This window comes from Cheilinus undulatus, linkage group 3 (assembly GCF_018320785.1).
Source record: "Cheilinus undulatus linkage group 3, ASM1832078v1, whole genome shotgun sequence".
Classification (NCBI taxonomy): Eukaryota; Metazoa; Chordata; class Actinopteri; order Labriformes; family Labridae; genus Cheilinus; species Cheilinus undulatus.
This window is the reverse complement of record NC_054867.1, coordinates 55,005,782-55,028,365: the sequence shown is the minus strand read 5'-3', so window position 1 is coordinate 55,028,365 and position 22,584 is coordinate 55,005,782. Positions and strand designations below refer to the sequence as shown.

The window sequence follows — 22,584 nt, the reverse complement described above, 5'->3', positions numbered from 1 at the left end:
CAAATGACAAAAAAATTGTGCAAGAAAGTAATGAAATGCGGTTAAGAAGTGGCAAAAATTGATAAAAGAGTGGCACAAAGGGGATAAATCATGCAGGAAAAGTGGTTTAACGGTGGTTAAAATCTTTCAGAAATTGGGTTAATGAGGCAAAAGGGGGCAAAAAAGGGTTAAAATTGTCAAAAACGGGTTAATATTGATGCTAAATCTCAACTGACCTATGGCTAAGTCCCGCCCTCAAACGCGATGAGCCAATCACAGTGCGTATAGCCATTCCAATACTCTCGGACATCTGCTGCCTGGACGTCCATTGAAATGTATAGGAGAAAGTCAGTTTTTGTCCTGTTTTATGAGTTTTTTTCTTTTTTTTTTTTGAGATTTTAAGTATAAAAATGGTCAAATGGTGTTCATGGGGTACATGCGACTCCAACACAAGGTATCCTGAGAGTCTGGGTGGTGAATGTGCCGGTCACAACTTGTCCACGAGAGCGTTTTGGAGTTGTTGGATTGTGTGTTTGATGAGTTTGATGAGGGAAAGCAAAAAATTCCGTCTGCTAAAATAGCGTTCGCGGTGCAGCTGGTTTAATGGTCACCCCAGATCTAGAAACAGCTTGCACCGACAACTAACGGAAACAGACCTATTACTAAGACTAGGAATTATGGCAATGGGCGAATTTGCCAAAATGTTGAAGTATCCCTTTAACTTCTAGAGCTTAGCTTCAATAACTTATCTGTAAAAGCCAAGATAACAAAGGTTGGCAAATGTTATGCTGAATGAGTCAATGTAAGTACTGTAGCACCAAATTAACGGAGAGACACTCTTGGTAAAGATGGTAAAAAGGCTGTTATATTTTTCTCATATTCTGAGCCAAAAACCTTAACTTCAGTGGCACTTTGATGCTGATCCTCTATCTTGTGGTCTGAGATTGTGATGGCAACGAGATGCGGTTTATCACGTTTGCACTGAGAAATTATGTTTTTGGAACATAATTTCCCCATGTGTGAACAACATTTATACTATGGTTAAATTAAATTTACTTGCAGTATTTCGCAGTGGTGGACTATACCATTTGGACATTTTTAAGGGAGGAGCAGTATTGTATTTTACTTTATTTTATGTGGATTTCAGTCTGTTTACCGATTCGTTAAGTCTAGTGTTACTCAACCAAAGAGCCAAACTGTTGAAAAATGTATTTGCAAGAGCCTCAATCTAGTGGTGAAAAGTGGCAATTAAGATAGGTTAAATGTAGCAAAGATGGGCTAAAAGCAGCAAACACTGAGAGAAAAAGTGGCAAAAATGGGAAAAAAGGTGGCAAAAACATGGCCAAAATAAGTGAAAAGTGACTAAACTGGGCAAAAATCAGAAAAAAGGTGGGAAAAGGGGCAAAAAATGGCATTTAATTCCAAAAGGCAGCTTTAATAGGCGAGAAGTGGCAAAAAAGGCAAAAAGCAGGATAAAAGTGTCAAAAATGGGTGAAAAGTAACAAAAAGAAGTGTCAAAAATTGGCTAAAAGTGCAAACACTGAGAGAAAAGTGGCAAAAAAGGGCAGAAAGTGGCGATAATGGGTGGGAAGTGACCAAAAAATGAGTTAACGGTGGCAAAAATGGTCTCAAAGTGGCAAAATGTGGCATAAAATGAGTGAGAAGTGACTTAAATGGGCATAAATCATCAAAGAGTGGTAAAATGGGAAATAAGTGGCATTTAACTGCACAAGGCAGCTCAAAAGGGGCATGGGGGATCACTGCTTTAGTCACTGTTGATTTAATAATGACACTCATTACTAAGAAAATATAAATCAAAATGCTTCCCAAAGACCCCTCCCTACTGTGGCCCTGGGTAGTCAGTACCCTTTAACCCCCTGTGCTATACCCATGGATGTTATACATGCTAAAATTAAAAAATATTATACATGCTAAAATTAAAAAATATTATACATGCTAAAATTGAAAAATATTATACATGCTAAAATTAAAAAATATTATACATGCTAAAATTAAAAAATGTTATACTTGCTAAAATTAAAAATTGTATACATGCTAAAATTAAAAAATGTTATACTTGCTAAAATTAAAAATTGTATACATGCTAAAATTAAAAAATGTTATACTTGCTAAAATTAAAAAGTATTATACATGCTAAAATTAAAAAATGTTATACTTGCTAAAATTAAAAAATATTATACTTGCTAAAATTAGAAAATGTTCTACTTGCTAAAATAAAAAAATATTATATTTGCTAAAATTAAAAAATGTTATACTTGCTAAAATAAAAAATTTGTTATACATGTTAAAAATAAAAATGTTATACATGCTAAAATAAAAAAATGTTATACATGCTAAAATTAAAAAATATTATACATGCTAAAATTAAAAAATGTTATACTTGCTAAAATAAAAAAATGTTATACATGTCAAAATTAAAAAATGTTATACATGCTAAAATAAAAAAAGTTATACATGCTAAAATTAAAAAATGTTATACGTGCTAAAATTAAAACATGTTATACATGTTAAAAATTAAAAAATATTATACATGCTAAAATTAAAAAATGTTATACTTGCTAAAATTAAAAATAATATACATGCTTAAATTCAAAAATGTTATACATGCTAAAATTAAAAATAATATACATGATAAAATTAAAAAATGTTATACATGCTTAAATTAAAAAAATGTTATACATGCTAAAATTAAAAAATGCTATACATGCTAAAATTTAAAAATGCACAGTATTACTCATGGTAATGATGCTAAAAAAGATGATAAATGTTATAAACAGTCATGAAATTCTAATGATTCTTGTCATCATTATTGGACACACAGGAGGCGGAGTCAAGCATGTGGGCGTGGTGGGGCAGGTAACCATGCAAGGACTCCTGAAAACCATTCAGCTGAAGGTCATGGACGAGGAAATTCAAAGGCCATGAAGTGAACTGGCAGTCAAAAACTGTCCCTTTCACTGAGTCCCAACCACCAGTGAAGCTGCTGCCCTCACTTCCAACCAACCGGTGGATTCTGTTGGCTCATTTATCAGCTGACCAGTGTCCCAGGATGAGAACGCCACATTCTCTCATGCCTGGACCCGTATGTGGCACTAAAATCACAGTCACCTGCTTTTAGGACTGCTTTGATGACTTCTACTTATTTGGACATTTATTTTCTCTAATTGATAAACTAACAAGGTGAGTCAGGGGTGCAACCAATACAGAGCTATACTTCTTCATTAAGTTATAAATGTCTTTGCCTTAGAATTCCACAGCGTCTTCATTACTTCTAAAACTTTTGCTTTATTTACGTCTCACCCTAAAATGTTCCTCAGCCGCTCTAACAATAATCACAGTAAAAACACGTCATACAATTAATGAAGGAATGCACCACAGCGTTATGTTACTTTCTGATTAATGTATAGAGCAGAGATGGTCAGCCCATGGCTCTCCAGTCACCTCTGGCTCTTTAGTGCCAAATGTAAATGAAAAATTTTATTTCCTTTTAATCCGTGTATTTTTATCGTCTGTGTGTTCAACAGAGGAATGTGTGTAAGAGTGCAGAGGAAGTCTGCTGGTGGTGTGTCTCCTCAGTAAGCTCATTCATTGAGGTGTGCTGTCTTGTGTTCAAACTGGAGCTTCTTTTCATTTCAACAAGTTTCTTCAGCCATTTTCTGTCCATGCTCTCCCACACTCATATTTCATGATGATCATTGTGATACTCGTTGTTGGTCATCAGTGACCCTTACACACACGGATCACATGTTGAGATAACGTAATAACTTGTCCAAATGTGGCTGTTTTCCTTGATCTGAACGCAGTTGTTCTCAACCTTGGGGTCGACCCCATTTGGGGTTGCGGGACACTAAGATGGGGTCACCAGTTGCCTTTAGAAATTTTTTGTTTTTGATTTTTTTTAAATTACACTGTTGCTACTTTACACCATTTTTATCAAATTTTAATCTCTTTTCATCACTTTATAACACACATTTTGCCAATTTTAGCACATTTTTGCCACTTAAAAACCACTTGTGTCAATTTCATACACTTTCCACCACTTTTTTTCCTGCCTGTTTTTGTCACTTCTAAACCAATTCTTGCCATTTTCTGCCTATTGTTGCTTCATTATTGCCACTATTAACCACATTTTATATGCCTTTTTGCCCAGTTTACCACAGTCATTCCAATTTTGCCAGTTTAATTCAATTTCTCATCCCAATCCACCTAATTTCCCCCACTTTTTTGCACTGAAAAGCCATTTCAGCCCTTTTTTAATCCCCTTTTACCACTTTTTGTGCCCTTTTTTTGCCAATTTAATCAATTTTTGGTTATTTTATGACACTTTTATCCCATTTATGTTCTTTAAAGATACAATTTCAACACCTTTTTACCATTTCTTGCCATTATTATCTAATTTAATTAATTTTTCACCCATTTTAAATATGTTTTTTAACAAAAGTTCTTTTCATTTTAAGAAGGCTATTTACTACACATGAATAGATAGAGATATTTGATTTTTCTTGATAAGAGTGGTCATTATTTAGGTCAAATATGAAATATGGTTTTTACAGTTTAACTTCACAATGGACCAGGATTTTCCTGACCTCCATGGACCCCCAGTTTGGCTGGGTCCCAGAAACCTTTCCCTTTATCCCTCTTTATGGGCGGCCTTGTCTCCACATGACTATGCTACAGTGTTCATGGCTGTGTTCAACCAACTTCAGGTCCCTGGTCTCTGCTACCTTTTTTTTTACTTTTTTTCTCGTAATATTATGGCTTTTTTCTTGTAATATTGTGACTTTATTCTCGTAATATTGTGACTTTTTTTCTCGTGATATTACGACTTTTTTCTTGTAATATTACGACCTTATTCTTGTAATATTGCAACTTTATTCTTGTCATATTCCGACTTTTTTCTCATAATTTTATGATTTTTTTTTCTCGTAATATTACGACTTTATTCTTGTAATATTGTGACTTTTTTTCTTGTAATATTGCGACTTTATTCTCGTAATATTTTGACTTTTTTCCCAGTAATATTACAACTTTATCCTTGTAATATTTTGACTTTTTTTCTCGTAATATTATGGCTTTTTTCTCATAATATTACAACTTTATTCTTGTAATGTTGTTATTTTTTTTCCTCATAATATTACAACTTTTTTCTCGCAATATTACGACTATTCACATAATATTGCGACTTTGTTCTTGTAATATTACGACTTTTTTTCTCAAAGTATGACCACTTTTTTCTCGTAATTTTATGAGTTTTTTTCTCGTAATATAACAACTTTTTTTCTTGTAATGTTAGGACTTATTTCTTGTAATATTATGACTTTATTCTCATAATATTGCGACTTTTTTTCTTGTAATATTACAACTTTTTTCTCGTAATGTTACGACTTTTTTCTTGTAATATTACGACTTTATTTCTCATAATATTATGACTTTATTCTCATCATATTATGACTTTATTCTTATCATATTATGAATTTTTTCTCATAATATTAGGAGTTTTTTTCTCGTAATATTACTACTTTATTCTCGTAATATTATGACTTTATTCTCTTTATTTATATATATATATATATATATATATATATATATATATATATATATATTTTTTTTTTTTTTTTCCTTTATTTTCTCTCTGTGTGGCCCTAATACTCCATTACAGGTCCCGGTCTCTGGCACCTTTATTTTGGGGGTCGTGGGCTGAAAGGTTGAGGACCAATGATCTTCAGGACGTTTGAATAAATCTCAGGAGTCAGGAAACAGAACTCAGGTAAAAGTTTAATGGAAGAGTGACTCTGTTTAAAAAGTTAAAGTGATGAAAAACAGTAAAGCTGCTGAATTTTTTCTTTCTTCAGAAATAGAAAAATCTGCTGAATATTTGACGTTATTCATATACAGAAACACTGATACTTGAAAATGGTGCCCCTGTTGCTCCCATGTTTGTGTTGCGATGCTGTCAGAAAGTCTGTAATGGTGGTCAGGAGATACTTCATGGATCACATGGGGAAGATGAGGAAACCGGTGAAGGTGTGGCTGGTGCTCGTGGCAATGTGGTTGTACCTGGTGGGCTCCAATGACACCGTGTCTCCGACCTCCAGCTGCAGCACTGCCGAGCCGGAGGAGACCACGTACCCGTCGACGGTGTCGCACAGCGTGGTGTGAACCTCGCTGCCCTTCATCAGCTTCAGGCACGCCTGGACGGGATGACGCAGACACAGGAAGAAAAAGATTCATTCTCCTTTATAAACATACAAAGATCTGTCAGCATCAGTAAGAGATGTGTTCTAAATTCAGCGTCTGGTTGTTGAACTCTTCATACTCACTCTGCTCTTGGCTGAGACGTGGTAACTGAAGAAGTAAACGCCTCCGACGGTGCTGGTGTATGTCCCATTGGTCAGAGATTCTCCCTGATACTGTGGCTCCAGATCTTCCAGGATCTTCCTGTGGGGAGTAAAAACATAAAACATGTTAGATTATAACCTTCAGAACAACACGTTGTTATAGTTATTATATTTACACTGATCTAATCCATCCCACCAGCATTGAGTTTGATTTAAACACCATGTCTTTCTAGTTTAGTCCAGCTTTATTTTACAGCAGAGGTGTCAAACTCAAGGCTTGGGGGGCCATATCTGGCCTGTGGTCCAGTGGTCCACCAGATCATATGATATTTTTATCAGAACTGGTCTACCAGTCTGAGGTCTGCAGATTTCCTCCAGTATAAAAATGTAAACTTAACCTTGATGATTTATAACATCCTTGTTGAGTCACAAAAATGAGAGAGTAAACAGTAAAAATAATTTGATAAAAAGTCAGCAATGTGGGAAAGAAATTAATCTTTCTCTATATTTCAATTTTGCATCTGACAGTTATGACCAAAAGTTATGGTTTTGACATTTTCTCTCATTTTTCTCTTTTGGATTCATAATTAAAAAATTTAAATCCTATTTTGACCTTTTAAAGTCATGATTTTAACTTTTATTTCACGTTTTGACCATTTTCAACTCCTATTTTTCACTTTTGTCATTTTTTAACCTTAAAACACATGATTATCAATTTTATTTCATATTAAGACAATTAGAACTAGAAATAGATAATTTCGATGTTTACCTCATATTCTGACTGTTAAAAATCATGATTTTGACTTTTATTTCTCATTTTGACCTTTTTCAAACTCCCTAAGCCTGATTCATGCTTCTCCGTCGCACTCACGGTGTAGGTATGCATAGCCCTTTGCGTCGAAGCGGACCCTAATGCTGTAGCCTGACGTGCACCTCCAAAAAATCACATCAAAAGGTAATTTCTCGGGGAGCAGGTGGCCTAGTGGTTAAAGGTGCTCCCCATGTACGCGGGCGGCCCGGGTTCGAACCAGTGAACCAGTGTGGTAAATTCACCCGTTCTCAGCCTTGACTCGTTTAGTGGTCGTACAGACCACCTCCACAAACGTCCTCTCTGTTGCCTGCGCTTCAACATTTGCAACAAGAGAATTTTTTTGTCAGTTTCGATGAGCTCCAACTCCAAACACACCCGCTTCACCTCGGTCGCCATGTCCAGAAGATAAACAAGGATTTGGATGTGACACCTCTAAAACCAAATACACACACAGCCACACCCCCCAGCGGCCTGGCAGTGAATTGCAGAGCGACGCGTTCCCTTGACGCAGAAATTTGAAGTGTCAACGACAGCGTCGAGTCGAAATTGTAGGTACGGTGTCGACACAACGCAGAAGCATAAATCAGGCTTTACCTTCACTTTTATGTCATTTTTTAACCTTAAAAACTCATGATTATTAATTTTATTTCATATTCTGACATTTGAATCTCATGATTTCGATGTTTACCTTATATTTTGACTGTTAAAAGTCATAATTTTGAATTTTATCTCAGTTTTTGACTTTTATCTAACATTTTGACCTTTTTCAACTCCTAACTTTCACTTTTATCTCATTTTTTAACCTTAAATACTCATGATTAATTTTATTTCATATTCTGACATTTGAAACTCATGATTTCGATGTTTACCTCATATTTTGACTTTAAAAAACATCATGATTTTGAATTTCATCTCAGTTTTTGACTTTTAAATTGAATGGTTTCAGTGTTCTATCTCATATTTTGCCTTTTAAAAACATTGTTTTGACTTTAAATGTCATGTTTTTACCTTTTAAACTTATTAGTTTGACTTTTTATCTCAGGTTTTGAATTTTTAACTTATCATGTTCACCTTTTAATCACAAAATATGGGAAAGAAATTCATGTTTTCTCTATATTTTCAATTTTGCATCTCACAGTTATGATCAAAAGTTATTGTTTTGACTTTTTATTTCATATCTTAAACTTTACATCTCATAACTTTGACTTTTACCTCAGATTTTTACCTGTTGGATTCATAATTTTAAATTTTAAATCCTATTTTGACCTTTAAAAGTCATGATTTTGACTTTTATTTCATGTTTTGACCTTTTCCAACTCCTAACTTTGACTTATATCTAATCTTCTTAGACCTTTTAAAATCATGATTTTGACTTTTATCTCACGTTTTGACCTTTTTAAACTACTTTCACTTTTATCTCATTTTTTAACCTTAAATACTCATGATTATTAATTTTATTTCATATTTTGACATTTGAACCCATGATTTCGATGTTTACCTCATGTTTGACTGTTAAAAACCATGATTTTGAATTTCATCTCTGTTTTTGACTTTTTAAATTCATGATTTCATTATTCTATCTCATATTTTTGCCTTTTAAAAACATTATTCTGACTTTAAATGTCATGATTTTACATTTTAAACTTATAAGTTGATTTTTTTATCACAGGTTTTGAATTTTTAACTTATCATGTTCACCTTTTAATCACAAAATCATTTATCATCAGTGCCAAGTTTTTTACCCCCATAATTAATTTCTGGTGAAAATAAGGTTGAGTTTATGGTTAAATACTGACCCTGGTAGGCCCTCAGGTTCGACCCAAGTTCAGAATCTGGCCCCTGCTGTGTTTGAGTTTGACACCCCTGGTTTACAGTATGGGGAGTTTTAGAAGTCATCAGCAGCTGAATCTGAGAAGAAAAACTCGGACCACTGACCCGTTGAAGTTGATGGCTGCGTTGAGCTGTGGTGGATCTGATGCATCCAGTTTGCAGGAAAAAAACATTTTCTGCTCGTTAGAAGGATTGAAGGGTCGTCCCTTCTCCCCAGGTCGGCCCGGATTACCAGGAGGTCCCATCATACCCGCGTCTCCCTTTAGTCCAGGCCTTCCAGGAGGGCCCCTCTGACCTTGTGCCCCTTTCAGGCCCCTAAGCAGCTGACTTGCCTCTCCTGCTCACACAGAGAAACATTCAGTACAGGTCACAGGATGTTTGTGTGAACGTAGATGAGCTAATGATAAATAAAGTTTATTTCAATGACGGGATCTCATTAAGATGGCCTTATTTATGGGTCTTTAGGATAGCAGAAAATGAACAATCATTTTTTAGTTGGGCAGTAAGAACTGTTAGCTTTACTAGCGCCAGTTAATAAATTAATAGTTGTTAAGAAAGATGGTCTCTATCATGGGTTAAATATTTCAAACACTGTCGTCACTGTGAGAACTCAGGCTGTGCATAATTATTGTAATGTTAAAGAGTAGGATGCAGTCAGTCCGAGCAGAGGCAGGGATAAAACTAGACCTTCCAGAGGGATTGTGATGTCACTGCGGGGCGCTCGGAGGCGTCTCCAGAGCAGGACCATTCTTGTTGTGTATATGGATCATACACTCATGCAGGCTTTAAATGGAGACTTTTTTAATTCTAGTTTGCTGCCTTTTTCTCCAAGGGTTATTAAACCTTTTTATTCTTGCCTAAATATTTCACAATTTTTTGGACACAGAAGTATCTTAAAAATAAAGAGTTTCTTTATTTTGTACTTTGAATGCTCAGCATGGTCATTAACAGATACAAACATCACCTTTTTGGTAGTGCTTCTCTTTGTAGAAATCACCTACCAGTGTTAATATTGTTGACTAAAACTACGACTAAAAATATTCGTTAACAGCCTTTTTTCCATGACAAAAACTAGACTAAGACAACAAAAATAGATCTACATCTGTCAAAAACAATGCATCTGTATCTATTCTGCCTCTCAGCAGTAGAAAGCAGGGACCCCAGGTTTGACAGAGAACACACTACCATGATTTGGCACCAGATTTAGGCAAGAAAATAAGTGCTTGGACTAAAAGTAAAGACTAAACTGTGAGGACTTCTTATGGACTAAAACTAGACTAAAACAAAAAAGGATAGAAATGACTAAAATGTGACTACAACTTAAATGCATTTCATTTAAAGACTAAAATTGAAATTAAAACTAGCTGCCAAAATTAACCCTCCAGGGCTCCAGCTTTGCAAGTTTCAAGGGTAATCTGAAAGCGTGGCTCAGGACAAACAAGAATTGCGACCATGTTTAACCATTTCAGTATCTCTATACATACATACTTACATACAGCTATGTATGCATATTTTGTGCAATATTACATACATAGATACACTTCTGTATGTTTTTCTTTTTGTTTTTTCTTTTTGGGTGCAATAATATATGCATAAAGACATCTGTTAATGCTAACTATGTGCAATAGGACTATGTGCAGTAATGTTGGCACTTTAACTAACGAGGCCAAGGGTGATGTGCAAGTGCCTTTTTAAGCACACTCATGATCATGTGCAATATACCAGCACACTTGTACTTTAGCACTGAAGCACTTTATTATCTGCCTTATGCACTTTAACTGCAATGGTCACTTTATTTCTGGTCTGTCCTAAGCTAGGTATAGTTATATTTGGGTCTTTGTATTTTATTGTACTGTCCAAACTGTCTGGTTTTGGTGTTGTCTGATTTTTATGTAGATTTTTAATGTACTTTTTGTTGTACATACCGTCAACCTGCTGGGGACTACAGATGGAAATTAGCCTATGGCTACAATCTGGCACATTAACATGTTTATGTTCATTACTGTGCATTGTCTCTTGTTATAAATAAACAAATTAAAAAAAAAAAAAAAAAAAACTGCTCCCCCCCTTAATAGAGTTACCAGCTGCCGCTTGGTGCTGGGAAGAACCTGTACAAGTTTAAATTTAAGAAAAACTGAAATAAAACAATAATAAAACATGACATGAGCTCACCGGGGTCTCCCCTCTCTCCCTTTTGGCCGTCTAATCCATTGGGACCATGTGTGCCAGGTATCCCAGGAACCCCTGGAGTCCCACTGCTGCAGCACTGGGTGAAAACCAGGTCAATGTGAGCCAGAAGGAGAAACGCTGCAGTACTGCAGCTCAGCCACCAGAGGGCCTGAGTCAACACAGAGAGTTATACATGAATGGGGTTTTGTGGTTTAGGAGGACATAACAGGTTTTTTTCATCTCAACATGAACAAAAACAAAAACAAGAACATGTTACATCTAAATACCAACTTTTTTGGCTAAAATTCCCTTACTTTATTTTTATTTTAATGTCCTGGTCTTTGCATGATGGATGATAAACCTGCATGCTGGCTCAATATCACAAAATCATCATTAACTCATTCAACCAGAGGGATTCTACCATTATCACGCTGCCTCTATTAAAGCCCTACATCTCTGTGGGTTTCAATAGATGCTTCAATAATAATTATAAGAAGCTGAGACAACCACAGAAAAGCAAAATTAACAGTCAACTCAGGTGAAGTTGTTCAGCATACAATAACCAGATTTAATAAGAAGAATTTAACTCTTTGGATTATCTAAATGCTTTAACATAGAATTGATGGTATCATAAACTTGCTTTTCAGACTCATTTAATTTTCATTAATGTTTTTTTTTTTGTGTATAAGTTGGTATTTTAAACCTGAGAAAGAGATGCAAAACACAATATACCCCAAATATCTTCCTGAGTCTAACAGTTGGACAAAAATAAACTGACTGGCTGCATATTTAAGGAAAATAAACATAATGTTAAATATTCCACTATTGCTTCAGCTAGAATCCTCTCTCAGTCCATATAAAAGCTTACGTGTCTCTGCCTGTTCAGCTTGATAGGATATAAAAGTCTCACCATTTGCAGGCAGTGTTGTCGATAATGCTGCGATGGAGGGAAAAATAAATTCAGAGCTCAGACGAGGAGTTGTTCTGCTTCACAGCAGTAACAGCAGCTCAGTCATAAAAAAAAGCAGGAAGTGCCGTGCCTCAAGACATTCTGGTCGCTCCACCGCTCTGCTGGTAAAATCAAAATCATTATATGATGCTGACTGAAGCAGGGACCTAAAGGAACCTGCCAGCAGAGATGTTTTTAAAAGTTATCAAGTGACTTACTGTTTTACTGAATGTGCAACTTTTTTTAAAAATTTATTTTATAAATCAATAATGGTCAACATAATTTGGCTTTTTTGACAAAAACATGGTAATATTTATGCAGATACTTATTTAACATTACAGATTTTTAGTTAATTAACATAACTTTGTAGAAATCTGTTTTCACTTTGACTCTGAAGAGGTTTTAGTGCTGAATACTTCAGGCCCTGGATACTGCTACAAGAACAGTAGTAATGCTGTTACTGTGCTTGTGAAGATACTGTGTGAAGTCTGAATTTTCTGCATGATAATCACAGCCTCATTCTTTTCTATGTGTTCCCTCTGTTTATTTCAGTTATATAATAATACTATTAATAATAATGATGATGAAAATGATAATAAAATAATAATAATCATAATAAAATAATTAAATAATAATAATAATAATTAAAATAATAATAATCATAATAGTATTAATAATAATAATGATGATGATGATGATGAAAATAATAAAATAAAAATAATAAAATATAAATAATAATGATGATGAAAATAACTATAATAATAATGATGATGATGAAAATAATGATAATAATAATAAAAACAATAATAATAATAATAATAATAATACATTTCCTATTTCATACATACATATTCTCTAAGATATAAACACAGGAGTAAAGACTTATGACGTTGGGCATGCGAGTTAAAAGTGGATCTTTAGTAATGTTTTCTTGTAAACCTTCCCAGTTCATCTCTCACCATTTTAGTCTTTGTTGGTTTGATTTCTTTTCCTGTTAATGTTTTATTAAATTTATCTGACACAGCAGATCTCCCATCAGAGGAAGTGAAAGTGTTGGAAGAAGAAGTGGAGGCGACTCCACCTGAATAAAAACTGATGATGCAGCATCATTAAATGTTTCTTAAAAATCAGAATCTTTCTTCAAAAGTAACTATTTGTTCTGTTATTCCCTGAACTTCCTCTCTGTTAGCACACACTGTTTCCTAACCGAGTTTCCACGCAAGTATCTGTTCCACAAAATATTTCATCCCATCAACAGTCTCTATAAACACAGAGCGGTTTTATTTTTTATCATACATCCTCTGAAATGGGACATTTTGGTCCCACTTCCTCTTTAAACGTTTAGTTTGTCCCTGTTTTAAACATCTGTAGGGTTCAGTGTTACCTCCACCGCTCACATAATTTTTTAAAGTTTCTGAAGAAAAATAGGAGCCTTTAATGTTGTACTGGATATTTTATTTATTTAATACTTTTTAAATTTCATTTTAATAGGAAAATTAACATTTTTTCATAAGCACAAGCTTGAATACATTAAAAACAAAGAAAGAAATGGAAAAGTGAAGAAAGGAGAAAAACTTCATTCGTATTCCAGCTGATTTACATATTGATTAAATATTTGTTCAAATTTAACCAAATGTAAAAGAAAATTAACATAAGAATGTCGAGGTTAAATTCTTATCAATTTTTTGTCCCATTTATAATGGAGTTTAGTTTGTACAACCATATTTCAATCAGGAGAGACTTAGACGAGTTCAACAACAATCTGAAGAAAACAACAGGTGATTAACTTGATGTAGAAAAATAAAAACAAGAATGCTAACAGCTATAGATTTAAGGCTAAAGGACCAAGACTGATTTAACTCTGGTTGGGTAAACACTCAAAGATATTCACATTCTCCTCTTCTTCCAAAGTCAGCACAGGTCTGTTTGTCTGAGCTCTAGAGATGTTCTTGACAGAATTTCCTCTTGTTAAAGAGTGAGTTTACTCTCCTGATGCTCAGAAGACAATCAGAGTTGCTCTGGTTTAAAGTCAAAAATATTACACGTTCAATAATTTGGAAAATTGTATGTAATTTTGAAGCAGAATAAAAAAACAGACCATACGAGCATTAGCTGGTTTCATGTATAATTCACAGAAAGAGAAAACATCATTCTAAGTCAGATTTTTTCAAAGATATTTTTATTGTGTAGTCCTTATCTAACAGAGATTACACCCAGTTTTAAATGAGACATTAGCAGGTTAAAACAGAAGAAGATAAAGTGAAAAAGAGATGAATAAGCTCAGTTTCAGTGAGGTTAAACTGTAAAACTGTTCAGTAATAATGTGATTAAAGGCTGTTTTTCTGTGTCCCAGGTCAGCGAGAATGCAGCAGGAAACCAGAGAAGATGCTGTAACCAGCCGGTTTCCCTCTCATCCCTCTGTTGTCTTTAGTCTCCAGCCAGACTTCCTGATCCCTCGCCACGTAGACCGCCAGACCACCTGAAGTCACCTGAAATCAGGAGCAGATCAAATGAGAATTGTTTCACTCAGGCTAACACCAGAAACTCAGTGATAAGGTGGGTATGTCTGAAGGTCTGAAGGGTCTGTCTGATTGAATGTTCGATGGAGACAACTGAATGTGAACAGCACCAAAGTCTAAACAACATTTCCTCTGACACCTTGTGATCCTCCAAGACGAGCTTCAAAACATCTCTGATAAGAGGAGTATCTGAGTTAACTGGATATGCTAGTTCATATCATATCATGTATCATCATGTCATATCATGTCATTTCATATCATGTCATGTCATATGTCATTTCATATCATGTCATGTCATGTCATATATCATATGTCATGCCATATCATATCATGTCATTTCATATCATGTCATGTCATATGTCATTTCATATCATGTCATGTCATGTCATATATCATATGTCATGCCATATCATATCATGTCATTTCATATCATGTCATATCATGTCATGTCATATCTTGTCATTTCATATCATGTCATATATGATATGTCATGTCATATCATGTCATGTCATATCTTGTCATTTCATATCATGTCATATATCATATGTCATGCCATATCATGTCATGTCATGCCATATCATGTCATGTCATGTCAAATATCATGTCATATGATGTCTTTTTATATTATGTCATGTCGTATCATATTATGCCATACATCATTTCATGTCATTTCATATCATGCAATGTCATATCATGTCATATGTCATTTCATGTCATATCATGTCATGTCATGTCATTTCATTTCATATCATGTCATATCATATATCATGTCTTGTTATGTCATATCATGCCATATCATGTCATGCCATATCATGTCATGCCACATCATGTCATGTCATATCATGTCATGCCACATCATGTCATGTCATATCATGTCATGCCATATCATGTCATGTCATATCATGTCATGCCACATCATGTCATGTCATATCATGTCATATCATGTCATGCCATATCATGTCTTGTCATATCATGTCATATCATATCATGTCTTGTTATGTCATATCATGCCATATCATGCCATGTCATATCATGTCATGCCACATCATGTCTTGTCATATCATGTCTTGTTATGTCATATCATGTCATATATCATATGTCATGCCATATCATATCTTTTTTTCTTTTTTTTTTTTTAAATATGAACATCTAATTTTGACAACGTCAGAGCAGACAGGGCCCCACCCGAGATCTTTGGTGCCCCCTTCAGGGTCCCCGGACCCCAGGTTGGGAACCACTAAACTAGAGCCACTATATTAAGGAATGACTGATGACTGTACCTGTCTCCTGATGCGGCGATGGTCACAGAACGTTGAGAGCTGCTTGTTATCCAGTTTCATCACCACACACAGTCGGTCGTCTATGGAGGCATGGAACACGAAGTAGTACGTTCCTGGGACCCGGCATCTGTGAAAAACAACATTATTAAGCTACAGAAAGTTTTTTTACTACTATCCTAACAGAGTGGAACATTTGAACCAAGAACTTTTTCATCTTAAGGATATTACAATGCTAATGGTGGATCAACACTGCAGCTAAGAAGACTAATTAACCACAAATCAACAGAACCAGAGCTACTCAGGGATGTGCTGGACCAAAACATCAACAATATCTGCTCCATACATGTGGCACAGAGAGAGCAGTCTTAGATTAAAGTGTTAAATATTATTACTATAACCGGTAGCTGGTACAGAGATGTTGGCACCTCTTCTCACAGTTATTGATCACTGTTAGACCGTTAGCGATTGCTGTGAGTTTTGAGTGACTTTCAGGATCATTTTAGAGCGGTTCAAGCTCAAACACCTGAAGCGTCCTGTCTCTGTGTCATAGTCGTCGTTGATGTTGGTGATGACGGTGGTGAAGCGGATGACGCTCGCTCTGCTGGGGTAATCATTGGTCCCTCTGGCTACACTGAAGGCTGCTTTCTGCCTGACTCCAACACTCCTGCAAGCACAGAAATCAACTCAAAAACACACCTGGAAACGGGCCCTGGAGCAAAAAGAGGGGCAGAGGTTCACTACATTCACCTTGTAGGTATGGTTTTAAATGTTATTCTAACAGTTTGGATTATTCTGATTATAAAAGCCACAAAATTTTAACTTTACCATCTGTCTCAGTCAGTTTTCTTTGATTTTTTTTTTTTTTTAACAAAGTTTATTTTTGAATTTTTCAGTACATTTCCAACAGTTTATAATGGTATCACAGTAGTGTTAAGTGAAAAAATTCCCCACCCCCAACCCTGATAGCATCCAGAAAGAAAAGAAAGAATATAGCTTGATGTTAAAAGATACAAGGATGAGTTATCTTAAATAAATTAAAAAAAGGGTACATAAATGAATAAGAACACATAAAAAAGACATAGATAAAGTAAAATATCTGTAGTAACAAGTGCTTAGGGGTCTACAGCAGCACATCTCACACGCCAGGGCAGAAACAGCATTTAAATACACAAGAGAAAGGAGCAATGACATAAGGACTAAGGACTAGAGCAACATTCAGGGATCCCTCCAGTCATTTCTTTCAGAGCTTCTTATTACATACATGGACACTAAAGGTTATTCATCCACAAAGTTATCAGAGCTTAAAACAACGACATTACTCAGAAAAGACTGCCATATCATTAAGAATTTGTCAGATGACCCCCTGACCGTGTACCTAATCTTCTCTAATTTAATAAAATGAAGCATGTCTCTGATCCACTGTCAGGATGTTGGAGGGTTACAGTCTTTCCGTCTAATCAAAATCTGTCGTCTGGCTATAAGTGTGGCAAAGGACAGGAGATTTTGTGAGTATTTACTCACACCTAGATTTTGTGTGACCACACCAAATAAAGCTGGGAATGCAGAGAGCTCTAATACTCTGCCTATAGATTTGGAAAGAATCTTAAATATCAGCAACCAATAATTAGATAACTTGGGACATTCCCAGAACATGTGAATCAAAGTGGCTTGGGATTGTTTACAGCGATCACATATGGGGTTTATGTTTGGTACAAATTGAAACAGTTTAGCTTTGGTCCAGTGCAGTCGGTGGAAATTATTGAACTGCATAACAGTATGTTTCATACATATTGAAGATGTATATATTCTCCTCATCATCTCTGCCCATAAGGTCTCAGAGATTTCCATACCAAGATCCCCCTCCCACTGGTTTTTAAGGGAGTTGAGATTTGTAAAATTTTCTTCTGCTAACAGGGATTATATATCACCTATCTTTCTCTTTTGGGATGATTTGAAATTATTAATTGAAACTAGAAGTGTGTCTGGGGGCTGTAAAGGGAAATGAATGAAATTAGAGGATATGAAGCTACGAATTTGTAAATATTTGAAGAAGTGAGACCTGGAAAGACCGAACCTCTGCACAATCTGCTCAAAGGAGACAAACAGTCCATTAATAAACATGTCATTAAAAGAACAGACACCATGTTGAGGCCAGGCACCAAATAAAGGGTCTGTCAAGGATGGTGTAAATACATGGTTTCTCACGATGGGGGAAAGTAATGAGAATTGACAAATTTTAAAGTATTGTCTAAACTGTTTCCATATTTTTAAAGAATGAACAACAACAGGATTAGAAGTATATTCAGATAAAGTCTCTGAATATGAAATGCTAGAGTATAATAAGGTGCATAGTGAGGTGTTATTACAGGAGAATCTCTCTAGAACCAGCCAATCAGGAGCGCCAGCTGTTTCCTCGTTTTCCAACCAATAGGAAATCATTTTAATATTTGCTGCCCAATAGTAAAACTGAAAATTTGGTAAGCCAAGTCCTCCCTGCTGACGAGGTCTCTTTAATGTGGCTCTACATATTCAGGTTTTTTTTTTATTCCAAATAAAAGACGAAAGCTTCTTGTCTAGAGAAATGAAAAAAGTTTTAGTTAGATAAACTGGGATACACTGAAACATATATAGAAGTCTGGGCAAGAGATTCATCTTAATGGTATTAATTCTGCCTGCCAGAGATAGCGGTAACAGATCCCAACGATCTATATCCTCCTTAAGAGAGGACAGAAAAGGCGGAAAATTTGCTGCAAAAAGGTCTTTAAATTTGTGTGTGACCCAGACACCAAGATATTTTATTTTATCCTTACACATTTTAAAGGGTAATGTATGCACAAGTGACGATTCTCTTGTTGTTAGATTTACCGGCATCAGTTCACTTTTTTGTGTATTTATTTTATAGCCAGAAATCTTTTCGAATTCATTTAAAAGATTTAAGACAGCAGGAAGAGATGAGGAAATGTCAGACAGGTAAAGCAACATATCATCTGCGTACAACGAGAATTTATTTTCCAACCCTGCCCTTGTAATACTTTTAATGTTCTTGCTGCTACGTAAAGCTATTATCAGGCTATTATCTAGGAGGGGGGAAAGTGGACATCCCTGCCTTGTCCCTTGTGTTAGTGCAAAATAAGATGAAATATTATTATTAGTCCGAACTGCTGCCACTGGAGAACTATATAAAATTTTAATCCACGACAAAAAATTGGGCCCAAAACCAAATTTTTCAAGGGTATGAAATAAAAAGTCCCACTCCACCCGATCGAAGGCCTTTTCAGTATCTAGTGATATGACCACTTCTGATGTGTCGGGCGGAGAGGGACCATAAATTATGTTGTACAAACGTCTGATATTGGAGGTGGATTGACGTTTTTTTTTATAAAGCCCGTCTGGTCTGGTGAGATTACGGTTGGGAGGACTGTTTCAAGGCGACATGCTATCATTTTTGCAAGAATTTTACTATCCACGTTGAGCAAAGAAATAGGACGATAGGAACCACATTCTTGTTTATTTTTCCCTTTTTTTAAGATAAGTGATATGGTAGCTTGTCGTTAAGTTTCGGGCAGTGAGTCAGCTGAAAGGGATTCAGCGTACACGGAATTTAAAATAGGAGCCAATTTGTTTGAAAACATTTTAAAGAATTCAGTTGTAAACCCGTCAGGGCCGGGAGATTTTCCATTTTGCATACTTTTAATGGCCAATTCTATTTCTCTGACAGAAAATGGAGACTCTAGCTCAGCTGCTGATGCAGGGTCTATATGAGGGATCTCAATATTTTGGAAAAATTATCTAATTAAGTTGTCATCCCTCAGCGATTCAGATGTATATAGGTTACGGTAGAATCTCATAAAGCATGAATTGATAGCAGAATGATCTACACAGATCCCATCCGACTCATCTCGAATCTCTGGTATTGCCTGGCTTGTTGCTTTTTGATGAAGCTGGTGTGCAAGAAGCCTTCCTGTTTTCTCACCATGTTCATAATACGTATGACAAGATCTAATTAAAAGATTTTCAGCTTTTTGTGTAGATAGTAAATCAAATTCTTTCTGTAGAAGTAGGCGTTCTTTAAATTTCTCTGAATTTTTCAAAGTCTTAAAAAGTAAAAGAGACTACGGGGTAAAGAAGTTACCCTGCTTCTCCGGGTAGTCCGGGAGGTCCAGGTACACCAGGGATTCCAGCCTCCCCTGATTCTCCACTTGGACCTCGTTTACCGGCGTATCCCATGGACCCTGGGTCCCCCTTCTCTCCCTTCTGTGGAGCGTTGCCGCCTTTCCAGACCGCCCCTACGACAAACAACAGGCTGGTGGTTTAAAAACACCCAAACTTTTCCCTTTTCAGGTTTCATGTTTAATTTCGTTTTTTGGCCGTGTTTATACGACAATATTTTGAGGAGAAGACACAAACTTTTGTTGTGTTTTGGCGATCTGTCTACATGAGAATGGCATTTTAGGAGCCTAAAAATCTGGAAACGAGCGCCATCTTTTTAAAGAGATATTTCAGTGTCTTTGAAGTTTGGTGATATATTTTAGCATTTTCTAGACATATATGCATAAAATTAGTTTCATGTAAAAAAGAAAAAAAAAGGTCATTTGGTGATATTTATGCTGAAATCAAAGTCAAGAAAGTCTACATATAGGCCTGTCCACAGATTTGGCTGGGCCCCTGTTAAACCCAGAGAATGTAACCTGATAAACCCAGAGACTGGACCCTGAAAAACCCAGAGAATGGACCCTGATAAACCCAGAGAATGGACCCTGATAAACCCAGAGAATGGACCCTGATAAACCCAGAGAATGGACCCTGATAAACCCAGAGACTGGACCCTGTTAAACCTAGAGAATGGACCCTGATAAACCGAGAGACTGGACCCTGATAAACCTAGAGAATGGACCCTGATAAACCCAGAGACTGGGCCCTGATAAACCCAGAGACTGGACCCTGAAAAACCCAGAGAATGCCTGGCTGAGTGAGATATGATGGTTAAAAATCAGAGATTTAGTTTTGGGTGTGGAGCGTTTTAGTAAAGTGTGCATGCAGAGCTGAGATTTTCTTCTGTCCCATCTTTTAGATCTCTCCAGCTCTGTCCTGCTCAGTGTCAGTGTGAGATACCTGACTGTCCTTTCTCTCCCTTCTCTCCATCTCGACCGTCTCTGCCCGGCATCCCTGGAATACCTGAAGAAGGTTTGGAGACATGTAAACAAGAAAACAACGGCACACGTATTCACACAAACTGCACATGTATATATCATGCATTACACTTACCTGGCATTCCTGGCATTGCTGGGCAGCTCTGCGAGGAAACCATAAGGGGTGTGGCCAGCAGGAGCAGGGCGGCGATTAGGAGAACACCTTGATGGTGCATGATGGATGATCTGACGGGAAACAAGGAGAGATTAGAGGAGAAAGAGGTGGATAAGAGCGCAAACTAAGTAAAGACAGAGAAGACAAATGTAGAAATTACAGAAAGGAAGAATAAAGGAAGAGAAAACAATGCAGACAGTTTGGTTGAAATCCTACACAGCTTTGGAGCTGTAGAAATATTTCTACAACAAAAATTCTTCATGCAAACAGAACATTACTGCAAATCTTCATGAATATATTCTGACTCCATGCATCATCGTCTGCAGTTCTCCAGGAATAAGAGAGCGGATCACTCTGATAAATACAAAAGTCCTTCAAGAAGAAGAAAAAGCTCTGAGACCAGAGGAAAAGTTCATGTTGACAAAATCAGATTCTACAAGTAATTATCACTGGCTTTAAATAATGAGCTGTAACAGACGTGAAGAATAAATATGAAAATGTTTAAACTCACCGTAGAGGAGCAGAGAGGGATATGACTGTCACAAAAAACTGAAGAAAAGCTCCGAGTCAGGCAGTGACAGAAAGAGGAAGCCGACACAAACCAGAGATGGAGCAGCTTCTACAAAGGAGGTTTTTTTCTACAGCTTGATGAGACAACTTCTGCATTTTAGGAGCTCGATGTGAAAGGCGGGGGTTAAAAATAATAAATATATATACAGGCATGGATGAAAGTATTGGTACCCCTGGATTTTTTCCAGAAAATACACCATTTCTCCCAGAAATTGTTGCAATTACAAATGTTTTTGGTATACATGTGTTTATTTCCTTTATGTTCATTGGAACAACACAAAAAATCTGAAGAAAAAAGCCAAAACTGGCATAATTTTACACAAAACTCAAAAAATAGGCTGGACAAAATGATTGTCACCCTTTTAAAACTGTGGGTAAATCATTTTATTTCCAGCATGTGATGCTCATTTAAACTCACCTGTGGCAGTAACAGGTGCTGGCAATCTAGAAATCACACCTGAAGCCAGTTAGAATGTCTAAAAGTTGACTCAGCCTTTGTGTTGTGTGTCTGTGTGTGTCACACCAAGCATGGAGGAGAGAAAGAAGAACCCAGAATTGTCTGAGGACTTAAGAAGCAAAACTGTAGAAAAATATGAACAATCTCAAGGTTAAAGACCATCTCCAGAGATCCTGAAGTCCCTTTGTCCACTGTGTGTAATATAATCAAGAAGTTTATAACCATGGAGCTGTGGCTAATCTCCCTGGACGTGGACAGAAGAGAAAAACTGACAAAAAATTGCAACGCAGGATAGTTGGAATGGTGGATAAACATCCTCAGTCAACTTCCACACAAATTCAGGCTGTCCTGCAGACT

The 22,584-nt window shown here is 36.1% G+C and overlaps 2 protein-coding genes across 2 annotated transcripts; both read right to left on the bottom strand.

The window, feature by feature from the left end:
* Nucleotides 1–5,757: 5,757 nt before the first annotated feature.
* On the bottom strand, nucleotides 5,758–12,213 carry c1qb (complement component 1, q subcomponent, B chain). The gene is made up of 5 exons (XM_041817242.1): nucleotides 12,059–12,213; nucleotides 11,152–11,317; nucleotides 9,085–9,316; nucleotides 6,321–6,438; nucleotides 5,758–6,191 (listed from the first exon to the last, which is right to left on the bottom strand). Exons 1-5 carry the CDS (start codon nucleotides 12,059–12,061, stop codon nucleotides 5,994–5,996), a joined length of 717 nt encoding a protein of 238 aa, XP_041673176.1. The 5' UTR covers nucleotides 12,062–12,213; the 3' UTR covers nucleotides 5,758–5,993.
* Nucleotides 12,214–14,254: 2,041 nt separating this feature from the next.
* Nucleotides 14,255–21,856, bottom strand: LOC121507229 (complement C1q subcomponent subunit C-like). The gene is made up of 7 exons (XM_041783451.1): nucleotides 21,712–21,856; nucleotides 21,162–21,271; nucleotides 21,009–21,071; nucleotides 20,029–20,182; nucleotides 16,420–16,560; nucleotides 15,897–16,023; nucleotides 14,255–14,586 (listed from the first exon to the last, which is right to left on the bottom strand). The coding sequence occupies exons 2-7, from the start codon at nucleotides 21,259–21,261 to the stop codon at nucleotides 14,452–14,454; spliced, it is 720 nt and encodes a 239-aa protein (XP_041639385.1). The 5' UTR covers nucleotides 21,262–21,271; nucleotides 21,712–21,856; the 3' UTR covers nucleotides 14,255–14,451.
* Nucleotides 21,857–22,584: the final 728 nt, after the last annotated feature.